Below are 18,774 nucleotides of genomic sequence, written 5' to 3'. Positions count from 1 at the left end.
GAAGAGGAAGGACTTTAGAAAGGGATGAGAGGGAAGTCCAACAAAAATCCGCTACTACTGCTATGAAAACACCCGAACGTGGTGGACTACGAGGGACGGATATGGCTGTCACCACCTACCGACTACCACACTATTCTGTGGGGTGGAACACAACCCAAGGTAACTAACCAAGCCTAGGCACCACGGCTATAACTATTGAGTTACTTACTCCTACCGTGTACTTAGGCAGAGAGCAAACTCAAATAGTTAGAACTTGCTACCTATGCAGATAGGGATCTCAGATCAACAAAAGTAACTAAATGAAAGTTAAGAGGAGAACTAGCTAGATACTGAAGATGGACGAGGAACTTACTTTATTCCTCCAAGGTGTCTACAAAATTGGAGTAGGATCGAGGGAACCTGGCTCATCTCCTAGCTTGGCTCTCAACCAAGCTCTCACCTCACACTCTTCCTATTCTACACTAAGGTAGAGCAACAAAACTAAGAACTCTTCTTCTCTCCAAGGATGGTGTGTTAAGAGTGGAGGTAATGGCAGCTATTTATAGCTCTTCAAGGTCGATTCTCGGACATGTGTTTAGCTTGGACGCTGCCTTGACAGTTGATGTAACTTCCACGCAAAGGAGGACACGTGGCGCTTCAGTGGGAAGCCAACCGGCCTAGGAATGTTGTCACCTGTCACCGCCTTTCGCCCTGGATGCTTCTGATCTCTTCCTAAAGTTAGTAACGGTAGCATCTGTTTGAGGCTGAAAAGTTAAGAGGCCGACCGGCCTAGGAGAGGCCGGTCGGCCTAGCTCTGGTTCTTCTTAGCCCTCCGTGCACCGAATCGTCTATCAACGCATGAATATACTCCAAGAAGGCGGTTTTGAGCCTGAAGACCAAGTAGACGCTGCATGTGGGTTCGTCAATCCGTGGATCAAGCCTTTCGACTGTAGGATCTGTTCTTTTGTGATGTGCCAATTAGGGTGGCTTGGACTTGTGTTTGTGAGCATGTAGGTGAAGATTGGGTCTAAGCCGGCTGGCTTGGGATTTCTCCCATTTCGGCCAAATTTTGTATATTGATCTCCTAAGATCAAATAAACACCAAAACTAGTGGAACTCATCAGGGTAAATGATTTTAGCATGATTATGGCCTTCTAAGTATGAAATCCGGAGAAATATTGGTGGTAAAAATTATGGAAATTGACCACCAACACACCCCCACACCTAGACTTTGCTCGTCCCGAGCAAAAGGATTAAGTTAGATCAAGAGGATCAAGCAAAGTCCAGGGTCATGAAACCAAAGCATGCATAAGAGCTATTTATAAGCTTTCCCTCATACCTTGGATTCCGAGTGGCTAACACCTTCACTTTCACCTATTGATCCTCAGAACAAATCAATGGAGAGCATGATTCCTCTTATTCCTAGTACTTTTGCATAATTTTCAAGATTTTGGAGGCATACTCTCATTCTCTCAAGCCACTTGGTTGCTCAAGGTGTTTGATCCTCACAAAAGCTTTTTATGAAGCCTCACCTACTTCTAGAAAGACCGTATGTGGAGCTTAGGGTAGGGATAGAAAATTGCATATCTTTTCCATCTATATCGCAAGATCAAATAACTTGTCTTTGAGAGATCATGTCAGGAATAGAAATGATAGCTATGTTGGTTCAAAACTATATCATGTATATGTATCGCTCTGGATAGGACTTGGTAAGGTGAGCATGAATGAGAGTTGCCTCACGTTTTCATTTCAAAATAAAATTCTCCAAGACTTTGAATCAGTTAAAAGCATGTTCCTCATGTCATTATATCATGAAGGACAATAAGCAAAAGATCAAGTGATCCTACTATAGAGTTCCAAAGGCACAAAGTACTTGCATAAGAAATAAAACTTAGGCACCTTTGTTAATCACGTAAAGATTTCATCTCTTTCTAGGTGTCTCATTCAAATTTTAATTTCGTTACTTCAGGTGCGAGTTTGAATGAAAACTAGGAAAGGATAAGTCAAAGGGGTCCCAAACCTCCGTGTCGAGTTGGGGTGCAGCAGGTGGTTGCCAGGTGGGGCCGTCCGGCCTGCGTCTGTGGCAAGAACTTCAGGTTCAGGTGCCACATGAACAGGCTCAGTTCCAGGGTCCTGATGCAAGCTGCAATTGATCGTTTTGGCACGGGTGGAGGCCAGTCGGCCTGATAGAGGCCGCCCGGCTCAGGTTCACTTCTATTTGTGTTCGTTTTTGTCCAGGGACTTGTTGACATGTCGCTTATTTCAGTTCTCTGCACACTCAATGTAGAATTAGAATAGAGGTATGGTTGGCACACAAGTGTGCACCAACCACTAGTGACAAGGCATGAAACAAAATAACTTTTTTTATTCAAATTCAAATGGAGGTGCAGCTGGAATACAAAAGATTGGAAACAAAATTTGAAAGGGAAAATTCAGCACCTAAACCTAAACTAATCTAGCCTACCACCCATCTAATCCCTCGGGCCCGGCCCTGTAAAGGTCCTCATTCCCGATCGCCTTCGCAAGGCACTTGATCTTTGAACAAACAGCCTTGCGAAGGGTGTCGACGTTGTCATCAAGGTCCATCCTTTTGATCTTAGACTCCTCCACGCGCTCATCCATATTATTAAGATTCAACTTGAGCATGGCGAGCTGCTCCCTTAGCTCCTTGATGTCGGCGTTCTCCTCCTCCTCCTCCTCCTCATCACTATCAGTGTATGCCCAAATCTCCGAAGGGCCGCGGATCGGTGGTGGCGAACGGGTGCGTCGCACCGAACCGGGGTTGGAGTCTATGGACTCCCTCTACCCTTGATCTAGGGGAGGCTAGAAAACCTTCCCAATCCCAACCTTTTATCCATGCACGTGAGGGCATGGTGGACTTGGGCTGCCAGGAGTGTACTCCGGTGATACAGGTGGCACCATCTGCAGGGCGGCGACGTGCGCGACTCACCCTCCCGAAGAGGATGTCACGGGGTGCTTGTCGATCACCTTCCTTGTGGAAAGAATCCCCGTGGTCGGCCGTGTCGACGTGCGCCCGCCAGTGCACGCGTTGGCCCCCGCCCTTGGACTCCTGGTAGGGGACCTACTGTGAGATGGCGATGATTGGGCCGAAGGTGAGGCCGGCCGGCCTCTCCCAGGCCAACCTGCCTAAGGCTATCGCCTCTGGCCAGCAGGCGGCGAGGAGAAGGCCTCGGCCATCGCCAATGGCTCGATGATACGACACTGCTTGAAGATGCACGGCATTGGTTGGATTTTGAGGGTGCCGAAACGGAAGTGTTGGCCATGGTGACCGATTTTGGAGTCGTGGGGATGGATTGCGCGGCCATGGTCAAGGATCTCGGGATTGCACAGAAGCTTTGAAGTTGGAGAAGGCGAGAGGTTTTTGGAGGAAGAAGAGGCCGAGGCCTTTCAATTTAAAACGAGGCTTCTCTCCTCAATTCTTTCAGAGTCTCGAAAAGGAGATCGGATGGACTTCATTCAAACTTAAACTTTTGAAATCTGGCTCGGGGCAGGAGGCCGGCCGGCCCCACCTTGTCAGGTGTGGGTCCCGATCTTCTGGAACGTTCTCCTTCTTGCTTCTACTTCTGGTATTTGGGTGCACAACAAGCTAGAAAGGGGAAGAAAAGAAAGGGAAGGAAAAAGAAAGGAAATCTAGCCTAAGATACGGCACATTTAAAGTCCGACGATAACCATAGACGGGGGCTGTAGCTCGGATAACTCGTAGACGTCTATTTCTTCGAGTTCCGGTATTTCGGGCTTGAGGAAGATTTTCAATCATTGGCCATTAGCCTTGAAAATATTCCCATCAACGTCCTAGAGGGTTATAGCGCCATGATCGGCAATGTTAATTACTAAGTAAGGCCCTTTCAACTTACTTCTAAGCTTACCATGACCAAATAAATGAATGCGAGAGTTAAAGAGTAGTACCTTATCTCCCGACTTGAAGTGTTTGGTCTTGATACGCTTGTCGTGCCATCTTTTCATCCGCTTCTTGTAGAGCTTGGAGTTGTGGTAAGCCTTCTCCCTTCATTCATTTAATTCAGCCAATTGAATTTGCCTTTTAACTCCAGTTGATTGGAGATCCATGTTCCACCTCTTGATTGCCCAGTGGGATTTGAACTCAAGTTCAACCAGAAAATTGCAAATTTTGCCATAGATCAGTTGGTACGGTGTCATTCCTATAGCCGTCTTGAAAGTTGTTCGATAAGCCTAGAGTGCCTCGGGTAACTTGCTCTTCCATCCTTCCCCATGGCATTCATTGTTTTCTGCAGAATGTTCTTGATTTGTTTGTTTGACGTTTCTGCTTGGCCACTCGTCTAGGGATGGTATGGAGTTGCAATCTGGTGGTCTACTCCCAACTCGCTGAGACACTTCCTGAATATCTTATCAATGAAGTGTGAGCCTTCATCACTAATCACGATTCTAGGAACTCCAAAGCGAGGAAATATGATTTCCTGTAACATTTTTTTTGAGTTCTTTGAGTCAACCGCAACACAAGGAAGTGCTTCAACCTATTTGGTCACGTAGTCCACTGCCACCAAGATGTACTCACACTGCTCTAATATAGGGAAAGGACCCATGAAGTCTATCCCCCATACGCCGAAGATTTTCACTTGAAGGTTGCTCTTAAGTGGCATAGCATTTCGAGAATTGATATTCCCATGTTTCTGACATCTTGGGCATCGCTGCACAAACTCCTTAGTGTCTCCATACATGTTTGGCCAGAAGAATCCACTCTGCCAAACTTTAGCATGGGTCCGGAATGCTCCGTAGTGCCCTCCATATGGCGAGGAGTGGCAACGCTCAAGAATCTTTCAGGTCTCACGTAGCGGGATGCAGCGGCGGAGTAAACATCAGCACAGACTTTGAATAGATAGGAATCATCCCAAAGGTGATATCTGTTGAGGTGAATCAACTTCTTTTTTGTCTTCCCCTGGAGGTATATATCCAGTCACCATGAAATTCACTAAGTTTGCATACCATTGACTGGATGTAGTGACCTTTAGGAGAGTATCATCTCTCAAGTAGTCATCAATTGGTAAATCCAATCCTTTGACTTGCATCCTTGAGAGATGATCAGCCACACAATTGTCTGCTCCTTTCTTATCTCTGATTTCCAGATCAAACTCTTGTAGGAGCAGAATCCAATGGATGAGTCGTGGTTTGGCATCCTTCTTAGTCAAGAGGTACTTCAGTGCAGCATGATCCGTGTATACTATCACCTTAGCACCAACCAAGTAGGATATGAACTTGTCAATGGCAAATACCACTCCTAGAAGTTCCTTCTCCGTTGTTGCGTAGTTCAACTGGGGTCCGATCAATGTCTTACTGGCATAGGATATGGCATAATGCTGCTTATCTCTGCATTGACCCAGAACTGCACTGATGGCGTAGTCACTTGCATCGCACATGATCTCGAAAGGAAGTTTCCAATCAGGAGATTGTATGACAGGTGCAAAAATGAGTGCCTTCTTGAGGGTGTAGAAGGCAATGAGGCAATCTTCATCAAAGTTGAAAGGATTCTCTTTGGCAAGAAGACTTGTCAAAGGCCTAGCTATATGGGAGAAATCCTTGATGAATTTCCTATAAAAGCCAGCGTGCCCTAGAAAACTTCGAACTCCCATGACATTCGTCGGGGGTGGCAACTGTTCAATCACCTCAGTCTTTACCGGATCTACTTCTATCCCTCTTTCTAACACTCTATGTCCGAGGAAAATCCCGTCTCTAACCATGATGTGACACTTTTTCCAATTAAGGACTAAGTGCGTTTCTTGGTATCTCTTGAGAACTTTATCCAAATTCTCAAGGTATTACTCAAAATCCTTACCATAGACTGAGAAATCATGCACGAATACCTCCATGATGTTCTCGATCTGATCAGAGAAGATTGCCATCATCACCTTTGAAATGAAGCAGGTGCATTGCAAAGACCAAACGACATTCACTTGTAGGCGAACGTGCCGTAGGGACAGGTGAAGGTAGTCTTACTTTGGTCATCTGGAAGAATAGGAATTTGATGATAACCGGAGTATGCATCGAGGTAGCAGCAGAATGAGTGCTTCGCCAACCGTTCAAGCATCTCATCAATGAAGGGAGAGAGGGAAGTGATCTTTTCGGGTAGCCTTGTTGAGCATCTAGTAGTCGATGCACATCCGCCATCCAATTACTGTCCTTTGAGGTATGAGCTCATTTCTCTCATTCTGGACAACTGTCATGCCTCCCTTCTTTGGAACAACGTGAACTGGGCTGACCCACTCACTGTCTTGCACGAGGTAGATGATGCCCGCGTGCAGTAGCTTTAGAACTTCTTTCTTTACTACCTCCCTCGTCGCATCATTAAGCCGCCGCTGATACTCTCTTGATGGCATATGGTCCATTTCCATTGGAATGTGATGGGTGCATAAGTTGGGGCTGAACCCCTTCAAGTCTTGTAGAGAATACCCAATGACGGATCGGTACTTCTCCAAAACTGCAACGTGCCGCCGAGTTTCACTCTCTGTCAGTTTATCACTGATGACAACTGGCGTGCTTCTGTTGTTGTGGAGGAAAGCATACTTCAAACTAGGAGGCAACAGCTTCAACTCGGGAAGAGGAGGTTGCAGTTTGAGTTTACTTCTGCCGTTCGGATATGTTTCCTGGGTGAAATGAAGGTCATCTTTAATATTGAGCTGAGTTAACCCTTTTTGAACAATGCTCATCGTTTCTTCCACTGGGTCTAGCTTCTACAATGATATTGCACTAGCTTTTGTCCATTGATACTTTACTAAATTTTAAGTAAACTGAATAATTACATGTATCGCGGTATGCTATTGTCTTTCAAGGATTGCTCCAGTTGCATATCCCACTATATTATGCCTCACCAAAGAAATTAGCAATTACTCTCTTCGTCCAAAAGAAAATTATTCTATGATACAAAATTTATTATACAACTTTTGTCATTGCGACCAATTTAGTATGTGCATCTGTATGCGACAATTAATGAACCCTAATTCGGCTAATAAATAAGATCAAGTAAGATCATTTTACCTTCTTATTAATCTATTCTAAAATTTCTAGAGTGATTTATTTTTTAAATGGAGTGAATACAACATATTTCAAATAATTCAAATTGAACACGGGTTAGACAGGCAATAGATATCGCCAATGCCACGTTGTTAAAACATTATGGACAATTGACTAGATGACATCAAAGTTATGACAGACATCAGATAACTACTAGATAGAACCATACAAAACATAGCGATTAGCTTGTTAGGGTAAGCCTTTATGTTTATAGTTAAGTTGAACCGGCAAAAAGACTACTAAATTTGAATCCTCCCACAAATTGAAAACCTTGATAAATGTAGTAAGTCAAACCTCCCAAACTTTCCTAAAAGTTAAAATTTTATTAGAGAAAAGGGTACTAACTTGAACATTTGCATTTGTTAGATTTATTTTGAATTTATTAAAATACCCTTTGCATTTAAATTTATGAAAAAAAGAAATAAAGCCTCCAAGTGGCCCCGATGGAATTTGGATGCAGTTTGCAAAGAAATTTCCAAACACTTGTATCTGATGCAACTATCAGTATCGATATCTTGCTCCTTTTGCACCCATAGTCACATGTAATTCAACATCCTAACCAGCGTTTGATCAAATCTCTCTACTGGTAGGATAATATTAATTGAGATATATGTAAACTTTATGAATTTTAGAAATCTTGAACATGCCCCCACGACATGTTATGATAAGAAAAATAAACAAAGAATGAACGATGACTCTTGCAAGCACGATTCATGCACCGAATTTCATATATCGACGAATCGTGGAGCCCTTATCCGAGCCGGAGAAAACAAAAATTTCTCTCGCTATTATCCCAGCCGAAGCAGATAGGATCGGAGTCGGGGACGGACGGAGTCAACCACCCAACGGCAACAAAAACTAATCCACCGATTGCGAGAAAAATACCATGAAAAATCCTCTGAAAAAGCGAGCAAAATAATCGCAACAAACTTCCAAATCCCTCCTTGGAACATTCAACAACCAAACCCCAACGCAAACCCACTCACCCATCCCCTTCCAGAGCGGCGGCCCCCGATCTCTTCTCTTCCCTTCCGCATCCGCCGGCCGTTCCGGACCCCTCCCCCGCCGGAAAGATCCCGGCTTTCTTGGGTTTCCGGCGAGGGTCAGGCTCCAAGAAGCAGGAGTGCCTCCCCCGGCGGCGGCCCCGCGGTCGATGCGATCGGTCGACGCGGAGGGGGCGGTGAGGTCGTCGGATCAGCACAACCGCAAGAAGCCGCGACTGGAGACCGGGGCCGAGATGCCGCTCGCGGACGCCCTGGCGGCCGGCGGCAGCGGCGTGGAGGCGGCGGCGGGCGCTGACTTCACTGGCATGGCGGTGGAGGAGATCGTGCAGCACCCGCTGCCGGGCTACGGGGCGCCCGTGGCGCTCAGCTTCTGCCCCGACGACCGCCGGGTGGCCTACCTCTACAGCCCCGACGGCACGCTCCACCGCAAGGTGTACACCTTCGACACCGCGCAGCGCCGCCAGGAGCTGCTCTTCGGGCCCCCCGACGGCGGCGGGCTCGAGGAGGGGAACCTCTCCGCCGAGGAGAGGCTGCGGCGCGAGCGCGCGCGGGAGCGCGGCCTCGGGGTCACGCGCTACGAGTGGCGCGCCCGCCACTCTGGGGGCCACTCTTCTCGCGCTGGCATTGTGGTGCCGCTGCCGTCCGGGGTAAGTGAATTCTTCAGAAGCTCCTGGTGTTAGTTCTTCCTTGTGTGAATGTCTTCTCAGGTTCAACTCAATTTCAGAACAAATGAATTGGATCGAACGCAATAGCTTTTCTTTAGAGTTCTAGGGAAAAAGCACCCCGGCCAGTTACATAGTACGAAATGAATGCAATGGGTTCATTTTGTGCATTTGACTAGAGCTGGTTGACATTTGGTTCCAAAAGGAAATTGCATTTGATCGCTCATTAAATCAAGCAGATCGAGATTGTACAGTTTTAGTTCAATGGATGGGATTATGATGTGATAAATTGCTTTTGAAGATCATAGTTGAATTATCATTACAAATCATACTTGTTGGGCTAATAGACTTAGGTATATAGCCCTTTCTTTGGTGTGGAGGTGGATTTAATGGAAAAGTTGCAATGTTTTAGTTGAGCAGGTTTAGGTGGCCTTATGGTGTCTAGGACTGCCAATTTACCCATAGGGTCGAGTGTGTTGTGTATTGCCCTTATTTTCTGGACGTGGGTTTGGACGTGGGTTTAACTGGGCAGGGATGAAATTGCAGATCTTGTTATCTTTTAAAGGATACTGTAAAACAAAAGTCCAAGTCATTTGAATATTTATATGGCATTCTAGACTTGAATTTAGAATTGAATCAAAATTGTACAGTACACCTTGAGGTAAAGTATGTCTAACTGTTTATCGCATGCATGTCACAACACTGAACACTAACTTGAGTACTTGATAGCTTCGCACACCTAATATCATTAAATATAAAGAAAATACTTGTACATTGGTCTGGTTTGTTGTATTACACTATTACCAAATGTAGTTTGTTGTTGGATCGATCGATTACTAATTCAGTTCTATGAATAACTTACATTGATAGTTGTCGGTACCAGTCTTGTCAGCTGATAGTAATGATAATTTATATTCTGAATTTAAGAGAATCAAATTTGGAATCTGCTCTACTTATTTATTTTTTATGTGGTTAATTAGTGCAAACGTTCTTGTTTTGAGGATATTATTGTATTTGAAATAGTGTTAATTATTTCTGAAAAATGTCTGTACATCTTCAGTTACACTTTAGTGCATCAGAGATATATTTGACTGTACTTCCTCCTGTTTCAATAGGTTTACTTTCAGGATTTGTCTGGCTCGGAACCAGTCCTGAAGCTGCAAAGTTCTCCCACATCCCCAATAATTGACCCTCTTCTATCTCCAAATGGGAGCATGATTGCATATGTTAAGGATGATGAGCTGCATACCTTGGGTTTCTCTAATGGAGAAACTAAGCAATTAACTTTCGGTGCAAGAGAAAGTAGGAAGGTATCTCCTTTACAAATTTGTATATTCTTAATAGAACAATATTATTTGAGTGTTAGCCAGCATTTTGCTAAAAGGAAAAGCTTATCATGTTGACTTATCAGAAGCTTTTGAATGCTTCATTTTTTGCATGTCCAATGTTACTATATTTCAAATTGCAAGTTTATTTTGACATTTAGCATAACATATTATGCATTCTAGTTCAAATGCATTGGGACAATCTCTGGGTATTATTTTTTTAATTAAACCATCAAACCACTGTAGCACCGTTACTGAGTACCAATGGCCTATTTGGCACTTGTTTAATCTTTAGTTAGCCACCAATAAGCTTTTTCTGAGCCAGAGAGCTGGATTGTAGTGGTTGATCTTGTCTGTAAGCTTTAACTTTCCTTCCAAAGGTATTCTACTACAGTTAAAACAACTGCTAGTTGTTCTTTTACTTATTTGTCATGTTTGAAAAAAGCTCATGTTTTGTATTCTCGTTCGTGCTACTTTAGAACCTGACATTTGTGTTTATTTTATCTTTTCAGATCCATGGACTTGCCGAGTACATTGCACAGGTGCTCAACTGCTCATGACAATCCATCTGCATTGGTATGAAACTGCTTCGACTGGTGCAAGCTAATATTTTCATTTTGATATTTCAGGAAGAGATGGAAAGGAAGATGGGATTCTGGTGGTCTCCTGATAGCAAACACCTTGCATTTACTGAAGTGGATTCAACTGAGATTCCACTGTATAGAATTATGCATCAGGGTAAAAGATATGTTGGTCCAGATGCTCAAGAAGATCATGCATACCCCTTTGCAGGAGCAGCTAATGTTAAAGTGCGACTTGGTGTTGTTCCTTCCCATGGAGGAGAAGTAACTTGGATGGATCTGCTTTGTGGAGATCCACATGGTTCCCACGGTGACGAAGAATATCTAGCTAGAGTCAACTGGATGCATAATAATGCTCTTGCTGTTCAAGTTCTTAACAGATCTCACACAAAACTTAAATTGCTTAAGTTTGATATTACTACGGGTAAAAGGGAAGTCTTACTAGAAGAACAACATGATACATGGGTCACATTGCATGATTGTTTCACTCCGCTAGACAAAGGAGTGAATAGTAAATATCCAGGTGGTTTTATTTGGGCCAGTGAAAAGACAGGATTCAGACACTTGTATGTTCATGACAAGAATGGTGTATGCTTAGGGCCCCTTACACAAGGTGAATGGATGGTTGAACAAATTGCTGCTGTCAATGAGAGTAATGGGCTTATATATTTCTGTGGCACACTGGATGGACCATTGGAGACAAATCTGTACCAAACCAATCTCTTTCCAGATTGGAGCCTTCCCTTGCAACCCCCTAAAAGGCTGACTCATGGAACTGGCCGGCATTCAGTAATTCTTGATCATCAGTTGCTGAGATTTATTGATGTGTACGACTCAATAAAATCTCCACCTGTGTTCTTATTGTGCTCTTTACTTGATGGAAGTCTAATTATGCCCCTGTTTGAGCAGCCATTGACAGTTCCGTCACTTAAAAAATTCCAGCAGCTGTCTCCGGAGATAGTTGAAATTACAGCCAAGGATGGGACCACTTTATATGGCACTCTCTACCTTCCTGATGAGAGAAAATATGGGCCACCTCCCTACAAAACATTGGTTAGTGTTTATGGTGGCCCTGGTGTCCAGCTTGTTAGTGACACATGGATGAGTACAGTTGACATGAGAGCTCAATACCTACGAAGTAAGGGTATATTAGTTTGGAAGGTAAATGTTCTTTATTGCTTCTTTTGGAGGTTGAGTCATTTTTCTTTGGGAGGTAGTGTGTTATTAATTTAGAAGCTCTTCTATGAGAATTGCATGACACATCACTTAGAGAGTAAGATGTTTATGGACCTTAGTAACAGAAGGGGTTAAATTTTTTTGCTCTAGAGCCAAGTGACATTCCAAAGCAAATTGCCGGCTATCAATTGAGGAGTTGATAAATGCCATCAATCTTGACTCATGAATGTGACTTCCACTGTATTGATAAAATTTTAATTTATGATACACAATCCTGACCCAACCACCCACACTGAAGAAAAACAATAGAAAATTTAACATGTGAACTACATTTCGTGATGCACCATTTCCACATTGTACACGAAAGTGTAGGCTAGAAGTTCATTGTTGTATATTTTAATTCATGTGTGGATAAACAATATTTGCATTAAATCCTTGCAGGCACCTTTATATTAAGAAATATTCTCAGCTGGCTAGCAGCTGGGTATCAAACAAATGGAAACCGAGTCGTTTCCTTTACAGAAACCTGTACACTGGAAAACTTTGCCAGTGCTGCTGTTTTAAACAAAATAAGTGTTCACAGCTGTAGTGCAAGCGTAGTCACTTGTATCATGCAAACCCTTGGTACATGTAGCATGGATTCTGTCATTTATTTGGATTAATGCTGAGTTCGTGACAATAAATTTATTTAACATTTAATGACTGACACTGTTTTTCTTGCAGATGGATAATCGTGGATCCGCAAGGAGAGGACTGCATTTTGAGGGACAACTGAAGTACAACATTGGTCGTGTTGATGCTGAAGATCAATTAGAAGGGGCCGAGTGGTTAATAAAGAAAGGCCTTGCAAAACCTGGCCATATTGGTATTTATGGCTGGAGCTATGGTGGGTTTCTGTCAGCAATGTGCCTTGCAAGGTTTCCGGATACATTCTGTTGTGCGGTGTCCGGTGCTCCAGTGACGGCATGGGATGGTTATGATACCTTTTACACTGAGAAGTTCATGGGTCTCCCCTCGGAGCATCCTGATGCTTATGAGTACGGGTCGATCATGCATCACACAAAGAACCTGAAAGGGAAACTGCTCCTCATCCACGGGATGATTGACGAGAACGTGCATTTCAGGCACACAGCGAGGCTCATCAACTCGCTGATGGCGGAGGGCAAGCCTTATGAGATCCTCCTCTTCCCTGACGAGAGGCACATGCCACGCCGGCTCGGTGACCGGATCTACATGGAGGAGAGGATCTGGGATTTTGTAGAGAGGAGCCTTTGAAAGGACGCTTGTATAAATTTAATTGCCCGCTGTGGGCTGGGATTGGGATGTTTTTGGCACATGCATTGGAGTTCTTTTTTCATTCCCACCTGTAATTTATTCACAAGCTCAGTTATTTTGATTCTTTTATCTGCCTTGGATGGTTGGCAGCTGCTTGGGTGCGTTTATACAGGGTTCAAAATAATCAGACCTTCCTGTGTTGTGGTATCCTTGGTGAAGTTTATTTAGTCTGGTATAGTTTTTCGTTGCTAAAAGGAAGAAAATCTGTGATCTCCATCTCCCATCTATTTTAAATGTTTCATCTAGTACCAACTTCTGTTTCTAAATATTTTACATGTTTGATCATTTTATTTGTATCTGAATACCTGGCACTTTACACTTCCGAGCACACTTTAACATTTTATCCAAAACTATATGAATTTTCTATAAGCTAAATATGTGTTTCCAATTTAGAAGCATTTAAAGAGAACTTTATAAAGGGTGTCGTTATTATTTCATACATAAAAAGTTGTGGATAATTGGCCATGTATTTGGAAATAGAGTCTGTAAATGATTTACTAATTGATCTGATTAGATCACCGCCGTCTCTCTTGTGATTTGCCACCGTATAATTTTTCTTTTCTAAGAAAAAAAACTAAATTTAGAGTTGTTCGAAAAATTCTGAAATTTAATAAAAGCGCATACACAACTAAATTATTAGGAAGTAGCTCTTTTAATCACCCAAATTAACTGTGCATGACTCAAGAGACTCGTCGTGATTAAATTTTTTTTACGCCAAGCAGAGTATGGAGTGGAGTGACTCACCTTGGAGTCGCACCAAATCGATATAGAATGTCGTGATCTAGTTGGAGATACAAGCCAAACTGATTTGTGTGACCAAAGGAGCTACATGTTGATAGTTTATTTTCTGCATATATATTTCTTCAAATTATATATTATAAAAAGCTTAAATAAAAAAATTCCCCTTAATACTGCCACCTGATATTGCGCTCCTCCATGTTTGCAACCATCCTGCATCCACAATACAATATGGTCCAGTCATCATCGCCCGTACCGACATTGCGCACTGCTAGAATTCTTAGCATAGGTACCGGAAACTCCCAATTAGTACCACTTTCCCGTCCGGTACAGTCCGGACGGTACTAACCTGGTATGAATTTAGCATGATATATTTAATACCGGCTGGAAATAATAGCCAATACTAAATTGCTCGCCACACAAGGCGTCTGGAGCGGAAGATTAGTAGCGGCTGGTATACTAAATACTTTATTTTTTATATGTTTATTTTTTTCTTTTCTTTTCTTTTCCTTTTTAGTTTGAATTTGAATTCGTATTCAAATCCGTTTGTGCATAGCTAGCATTCATATCCGTATTTAATTTGTATTCGTATCTAGCATAGCAAAGACAACTACATATATATATATATTATATATAATTTATATACACTTTAATATTACAAGTAGTCACACAAGTTGTTTCCTTACACGTACTTCAAATATTATTAGTCTTCATCGTCATCGTCGGCCCTGTTTAGATCAAGTTAACCCACGCTTATTCTATGATCTGCATAAAATTCTCTCTTGAGATTTATGACCTCATCGAGCAAGAATCCACAGAGTGCTTCTTGAACTGCCCTGATCTTTCCGGTTCGACGAGGTCATCTTTCATTCGCAAGATCTGCCATGTGCAAACATCATTTTTTTTAAATTAATACATATGGAATTAAATGAAAGAAATTGTTCTTAATTTTTTACGTACATCGAATTCTTTTTGCGTCATTTTCTTTGGACCGTAAAATGTATGGATGAATTCACATACGTAATACCCGTATAAGTTATTTCCTTCCGCATGTCTCAAACTCTCTTTCTCTCTCTCTCTATATATATATATGATGAGTTTTATCTACGCTCGCGTGCAGCTACTCTCACTATCAGTATACCACTGTACGTGCATCCGTATACTCATTTATCACTTTGAATATGTTTATATGCTAATTCTAATTCTAAGATACTTCAAAAGGATATATGCAAAAAATTTCGAAAGTACCCCTATTTTTTAAATATATTAATTATAACTTAGTACTAGTATATAAAAATTAGTATGTCCATATACTGTATGTATGGTCATATACCCAAATATATACCATCATAGATGTTCTCGTACGATCACATACTTTACGTACATACTCTTCATTAGGTCAGATACTTTCTACGTCATGAGATACACATGTGGGAGTAGCTACAAGTGCGTGTAGAATGGATTTTTTTTATATATATACATAGGTTTTGAAATATTAATGGTGTTTAAAGAAATGAAACTAGATGTGCAAATTGTATCCATACCGGAAAATCTGTTTTGATATAAAGCGCATCCGGGTCCTCTGTGACTCCTATGTGCTTTTTGAGAAAGCGAGATCATACTTTTTGGAGGATGTTTACGAGATTTTGATATTCTTCTATTTATTTTTTCTTAGGGTTAAACACCACAATGCGCGTGATTAGATGGACCTCTACTCAGCTTGCTATACGAGCTTTTGTTATGTCTGTGGAGTGGGCCACAAGTCCTTAGATCAATGTCTATGCTCCTTCCGCTCCAAAAAATAAATCATTCTAGAATTTAAAATTTATCATTTAAAATTTATCATAGAAAATAAGTTATTTTACCATATAGAAAGTGCGCGTGATGCAAGATTCAATTAGTGCTAAATATGGATAATATATATGAGCAAATATGATCATTTTGTTTTCTTATTAATTTGTAATAAAATTTTTAGAATAACTTGTATTTTGAGATGGAGTAAGTCGGTAAGAAGTATTTTTTAAGGAGGTACTAAGCATTTTCTAAACATGCTAGAAGCTCACAAGCTTTCACATGAAAAGCTAAGTCACGATATTAATCGTGACTTACTTTCAACAGTTAACTATTAGCTATAACTTGGAAGCGTGGGACGAGATTCCTATGTAGTTATTATAAGAGAACTCGTGCCATAGTAAGTCACATAGACCGGTTCGGAGGGACCGTTTCCGAAATTGCCTGTCTATAACGGCTTGCGATAGGGAAGACAGCGGGTCGGGTAAGGTGGGGATAGAGTAAATATCTATCCGCAATAATACCTGAAAGTTCAAGTTTTGTTTGTACTCGCAAAAATTATCAGGTAAAATTTTATACCCGTACCTGTACCCGTCAGTACCTAACGGGTTTCTGGTAACCATCGGATCTAGACATAATAGCACAAATAAAATATCATTCTATTGATATAAACAAATGCAGTCCGAATATACCATCCATACAATACAAATTTTTATAGTAAAGAAATATTTAAACATTCTATCATGTATGATTTTATTTTCTCTTCGAGATCTACTTTGTAGTTGCATGCAAGCATGTTTTTGAATTTTGAGTCCAGTACTTCATTTGAGAAGTAAAAGTGATGACAAGGTACCCCGCTAGAAAACAATTAAGCAAAATCTCACTTTTAGTTGACACAATCTTCTATACACGTTCTCTGTAATTCACATAATCTATACTAGAATGTATACTAGAATAAAACTAAACATGATAATAATATGAATTCTCTAGGTCACAATATCTATATTTCGGATACCCATGGATATGGATACTCGTGCGTGACTCGCTATATTTCATGTACCCGACCGACCATACCCGCGGGCAAAAAATCATTCGCTGGGTACGAAATCTACGGGTAAATTTGCCATCCCAACTTAAGGAGCAATAATTTTTTGCTTGCGGACAGAACCCCTCTCCTTCTTTCCTCACCCTCTCACACACGTGCAAGCTTTATTTGCTCCATCTTTGTCGTTGTTTAATCTCCAAACCCACCGAAGGATATGTCCGAGGTGGTAGATTGTAAGTGGGGTATTACCGAGATCAGAAACTCGAAAGTCCAAGGAACACAAGATTTAGACAGGTTCAGGCCGCCGAGAGCGTGATACCCTATATTCTGTGTGGTGGTTTGTATTGTCTTAGGTGTTGATGTGTTTTGAGAGGGTCCCTGCCTACCCTTATATAGTCTAGAGAGACAGGATTATATAGAAATCTTAGCTAGATACGAGCTTAAAAGTCCTACCCGAGTACTACTCAGGTAGTTTTCTTCTATTCCGACTAGTCCTACTACGGTACGAGTAGTTACAATTGATGTAGGGCGTGGGCCATGTCCCATCCCTTATCCTAGAATATGTACACTATGTGCGTATTCCTGTGGCCCCGGATCCGACAAGCCCCCGAGCTCTTCGTAGTCGAGTAATGTAGGCTTCCGAGTACCTCTGAAGGTGTCTTTGAGTTCTTCTGAACTTCGTCTTGAAAGTGTCTTCCGAGTACTTCCTTAGCTGCATTGAGGCTGTAAGGTGCTCATGTCCCGAGTAGTTTTCAAGTCTTCTTTTATATACGGTGCGATTGAACTCGCACTCTATATGGAGTAGCCCCGAGTCTTAGGTTGAATCGAAGAATCAGGCTAAGGGTCAAATTAGTCTTGAATCTTCTGTTGTTATCTTCCAAAGTTTTTGAAAAATAAGCCAACAATGACACGTGTCCTGGAGCCCTCGAGCTTTTAATCCAAATTCACAGTTTTGGAAGAAAGGATCCCAAAGGTCGTGGCATGGGTTGTGTAAAAAATAAGAGTTTGAATTGATGGTTAAAATAAGTAAATTAGTTTAGAAATTTGAAAATCCCTTTTTTCAGGATGTTATCCCTGAAAAATGGTTAAATAAATAACTTTTCCAAAGTAACCTGATATTACCACTCAAAACAAATCTTATCCTGTAAAAAACTCTTCGAATTCTGCATAGGGAACTTTGACCCGCCGCTGGTTATTTAACCCCGCAGTGACCTAGGGTTTTACTCACCCTTTCACTTGTTCTTTTTACTGCTCGAGCGTTTTGTCTTTCTTTGTCTTGCTGCTACCGCACTTCCAGAGTTAGATCTATGTCATTTGCGTTGCAAGAAGTAGTCGTCCAGTTCATCCTTCTCCCCAAAAGCCCTGCTCCGCCACCTTTCTTATCGTAGCCCCCAAGCGCATGCGAGTGAAGCATCTTATGACCACAAGGATGGCCGGCAACAAGCAAGGTGCCTCCAAGGGGAAGGAAAAGGAGCGTAAGGCCACCACCACCCGGAGATGGGTGGAAACCAAGTAAGTGCTCCGAAGCTGATCTCCAGGCCCTCGTTGATGAGGGTCTTCTCCAGAGAAAAGAAGTCATCCAGTGGCGCCCTACCACTAGAGAGAAAAGGTCATATGAAGGTGTTGATGAGATTGTTCTGTTTCAATACTTCGTCGAGTGAGGATTAGCCCTCTCGACTTCTGACTTTTTCCGTGGTCTCCTCTTTTACTATGGAATCTAGTAGCATCATCTTAATCCTAACTCCATCCTTCACATTTCTATTTTTATTCAATTCTGTGAAGTATTCTTAGGAACAGAGACTCTTCACCTATCTTTTCCACCTCAAGTCCCAACCCAAAGATAAGGTCTCGTACAAGGTCGGCGGTGCTGGGCTGCAGCTGAGGCAAGGGATGGAGAAAAAATACATCTCGTACAAATTCCTGAGTAGTTTGTCAGGGTGGATAGAGAAGTGGTTCTACATCGGAAACTACACGCCTTCCTTGCCAGAGAGGACCGAGAGAGCACTTAAGATCACGCACGAGTGGTCCAAGCCCTGCAGGGATGAAAGCCAGATCCCATAATTGCTTGGTATGATA

At 42.2% G+C, this 18,774-nt stretch overlaps 1 protein-coding gene across 1 annotated transcript; it reads left to right on the top strand.

The window, feature by feature from the left end:
* Window positions 1–7,904: 7,904 nt before the first annotated feature.
* On the top strand, window positions 7,905–13,312 carry LOC112887350 (dipeptidyl aminopeptidase 4). The gene is made up of 5 exons (XM_025953496.1): window positions 7,905–8,692; window positions 9,823–10,017; window positions 10,545–10,574; window positions 10,662–11,774; window positions 12,513–13,312. Exons 1-5 carry the CDS (start codon window positions 8,195–8,197, stop codon window positions 13,062–13,064), a joined length of 2,388 nt encoding a protein of 795 aa, XP_025809281.1. The 5' UTR covers window positions 7,905–8,194; the 3' UTR covers window positions 13,065–13,312.
* The last annotated feature ends 5,462 nt before the right edge of the window (window positions 13,313–18,774 follow it).

This window comes from Panicum hallii, chromosome 1, assembly GCF_002211085.1.
Source record: "Panicum hallii strain FIL2 chromosome 1, PHallii_v3.1, whole genome shotgun sequence".
NCBI lineage: Eukaryota > Viridiplantae > Streptophyta > Magnoliopsida > Poales > Poaceae > Panicum > Panicum hallii.
This window is presented reverse-complemented; position numbering and strand designations above follow the sequence as displayed.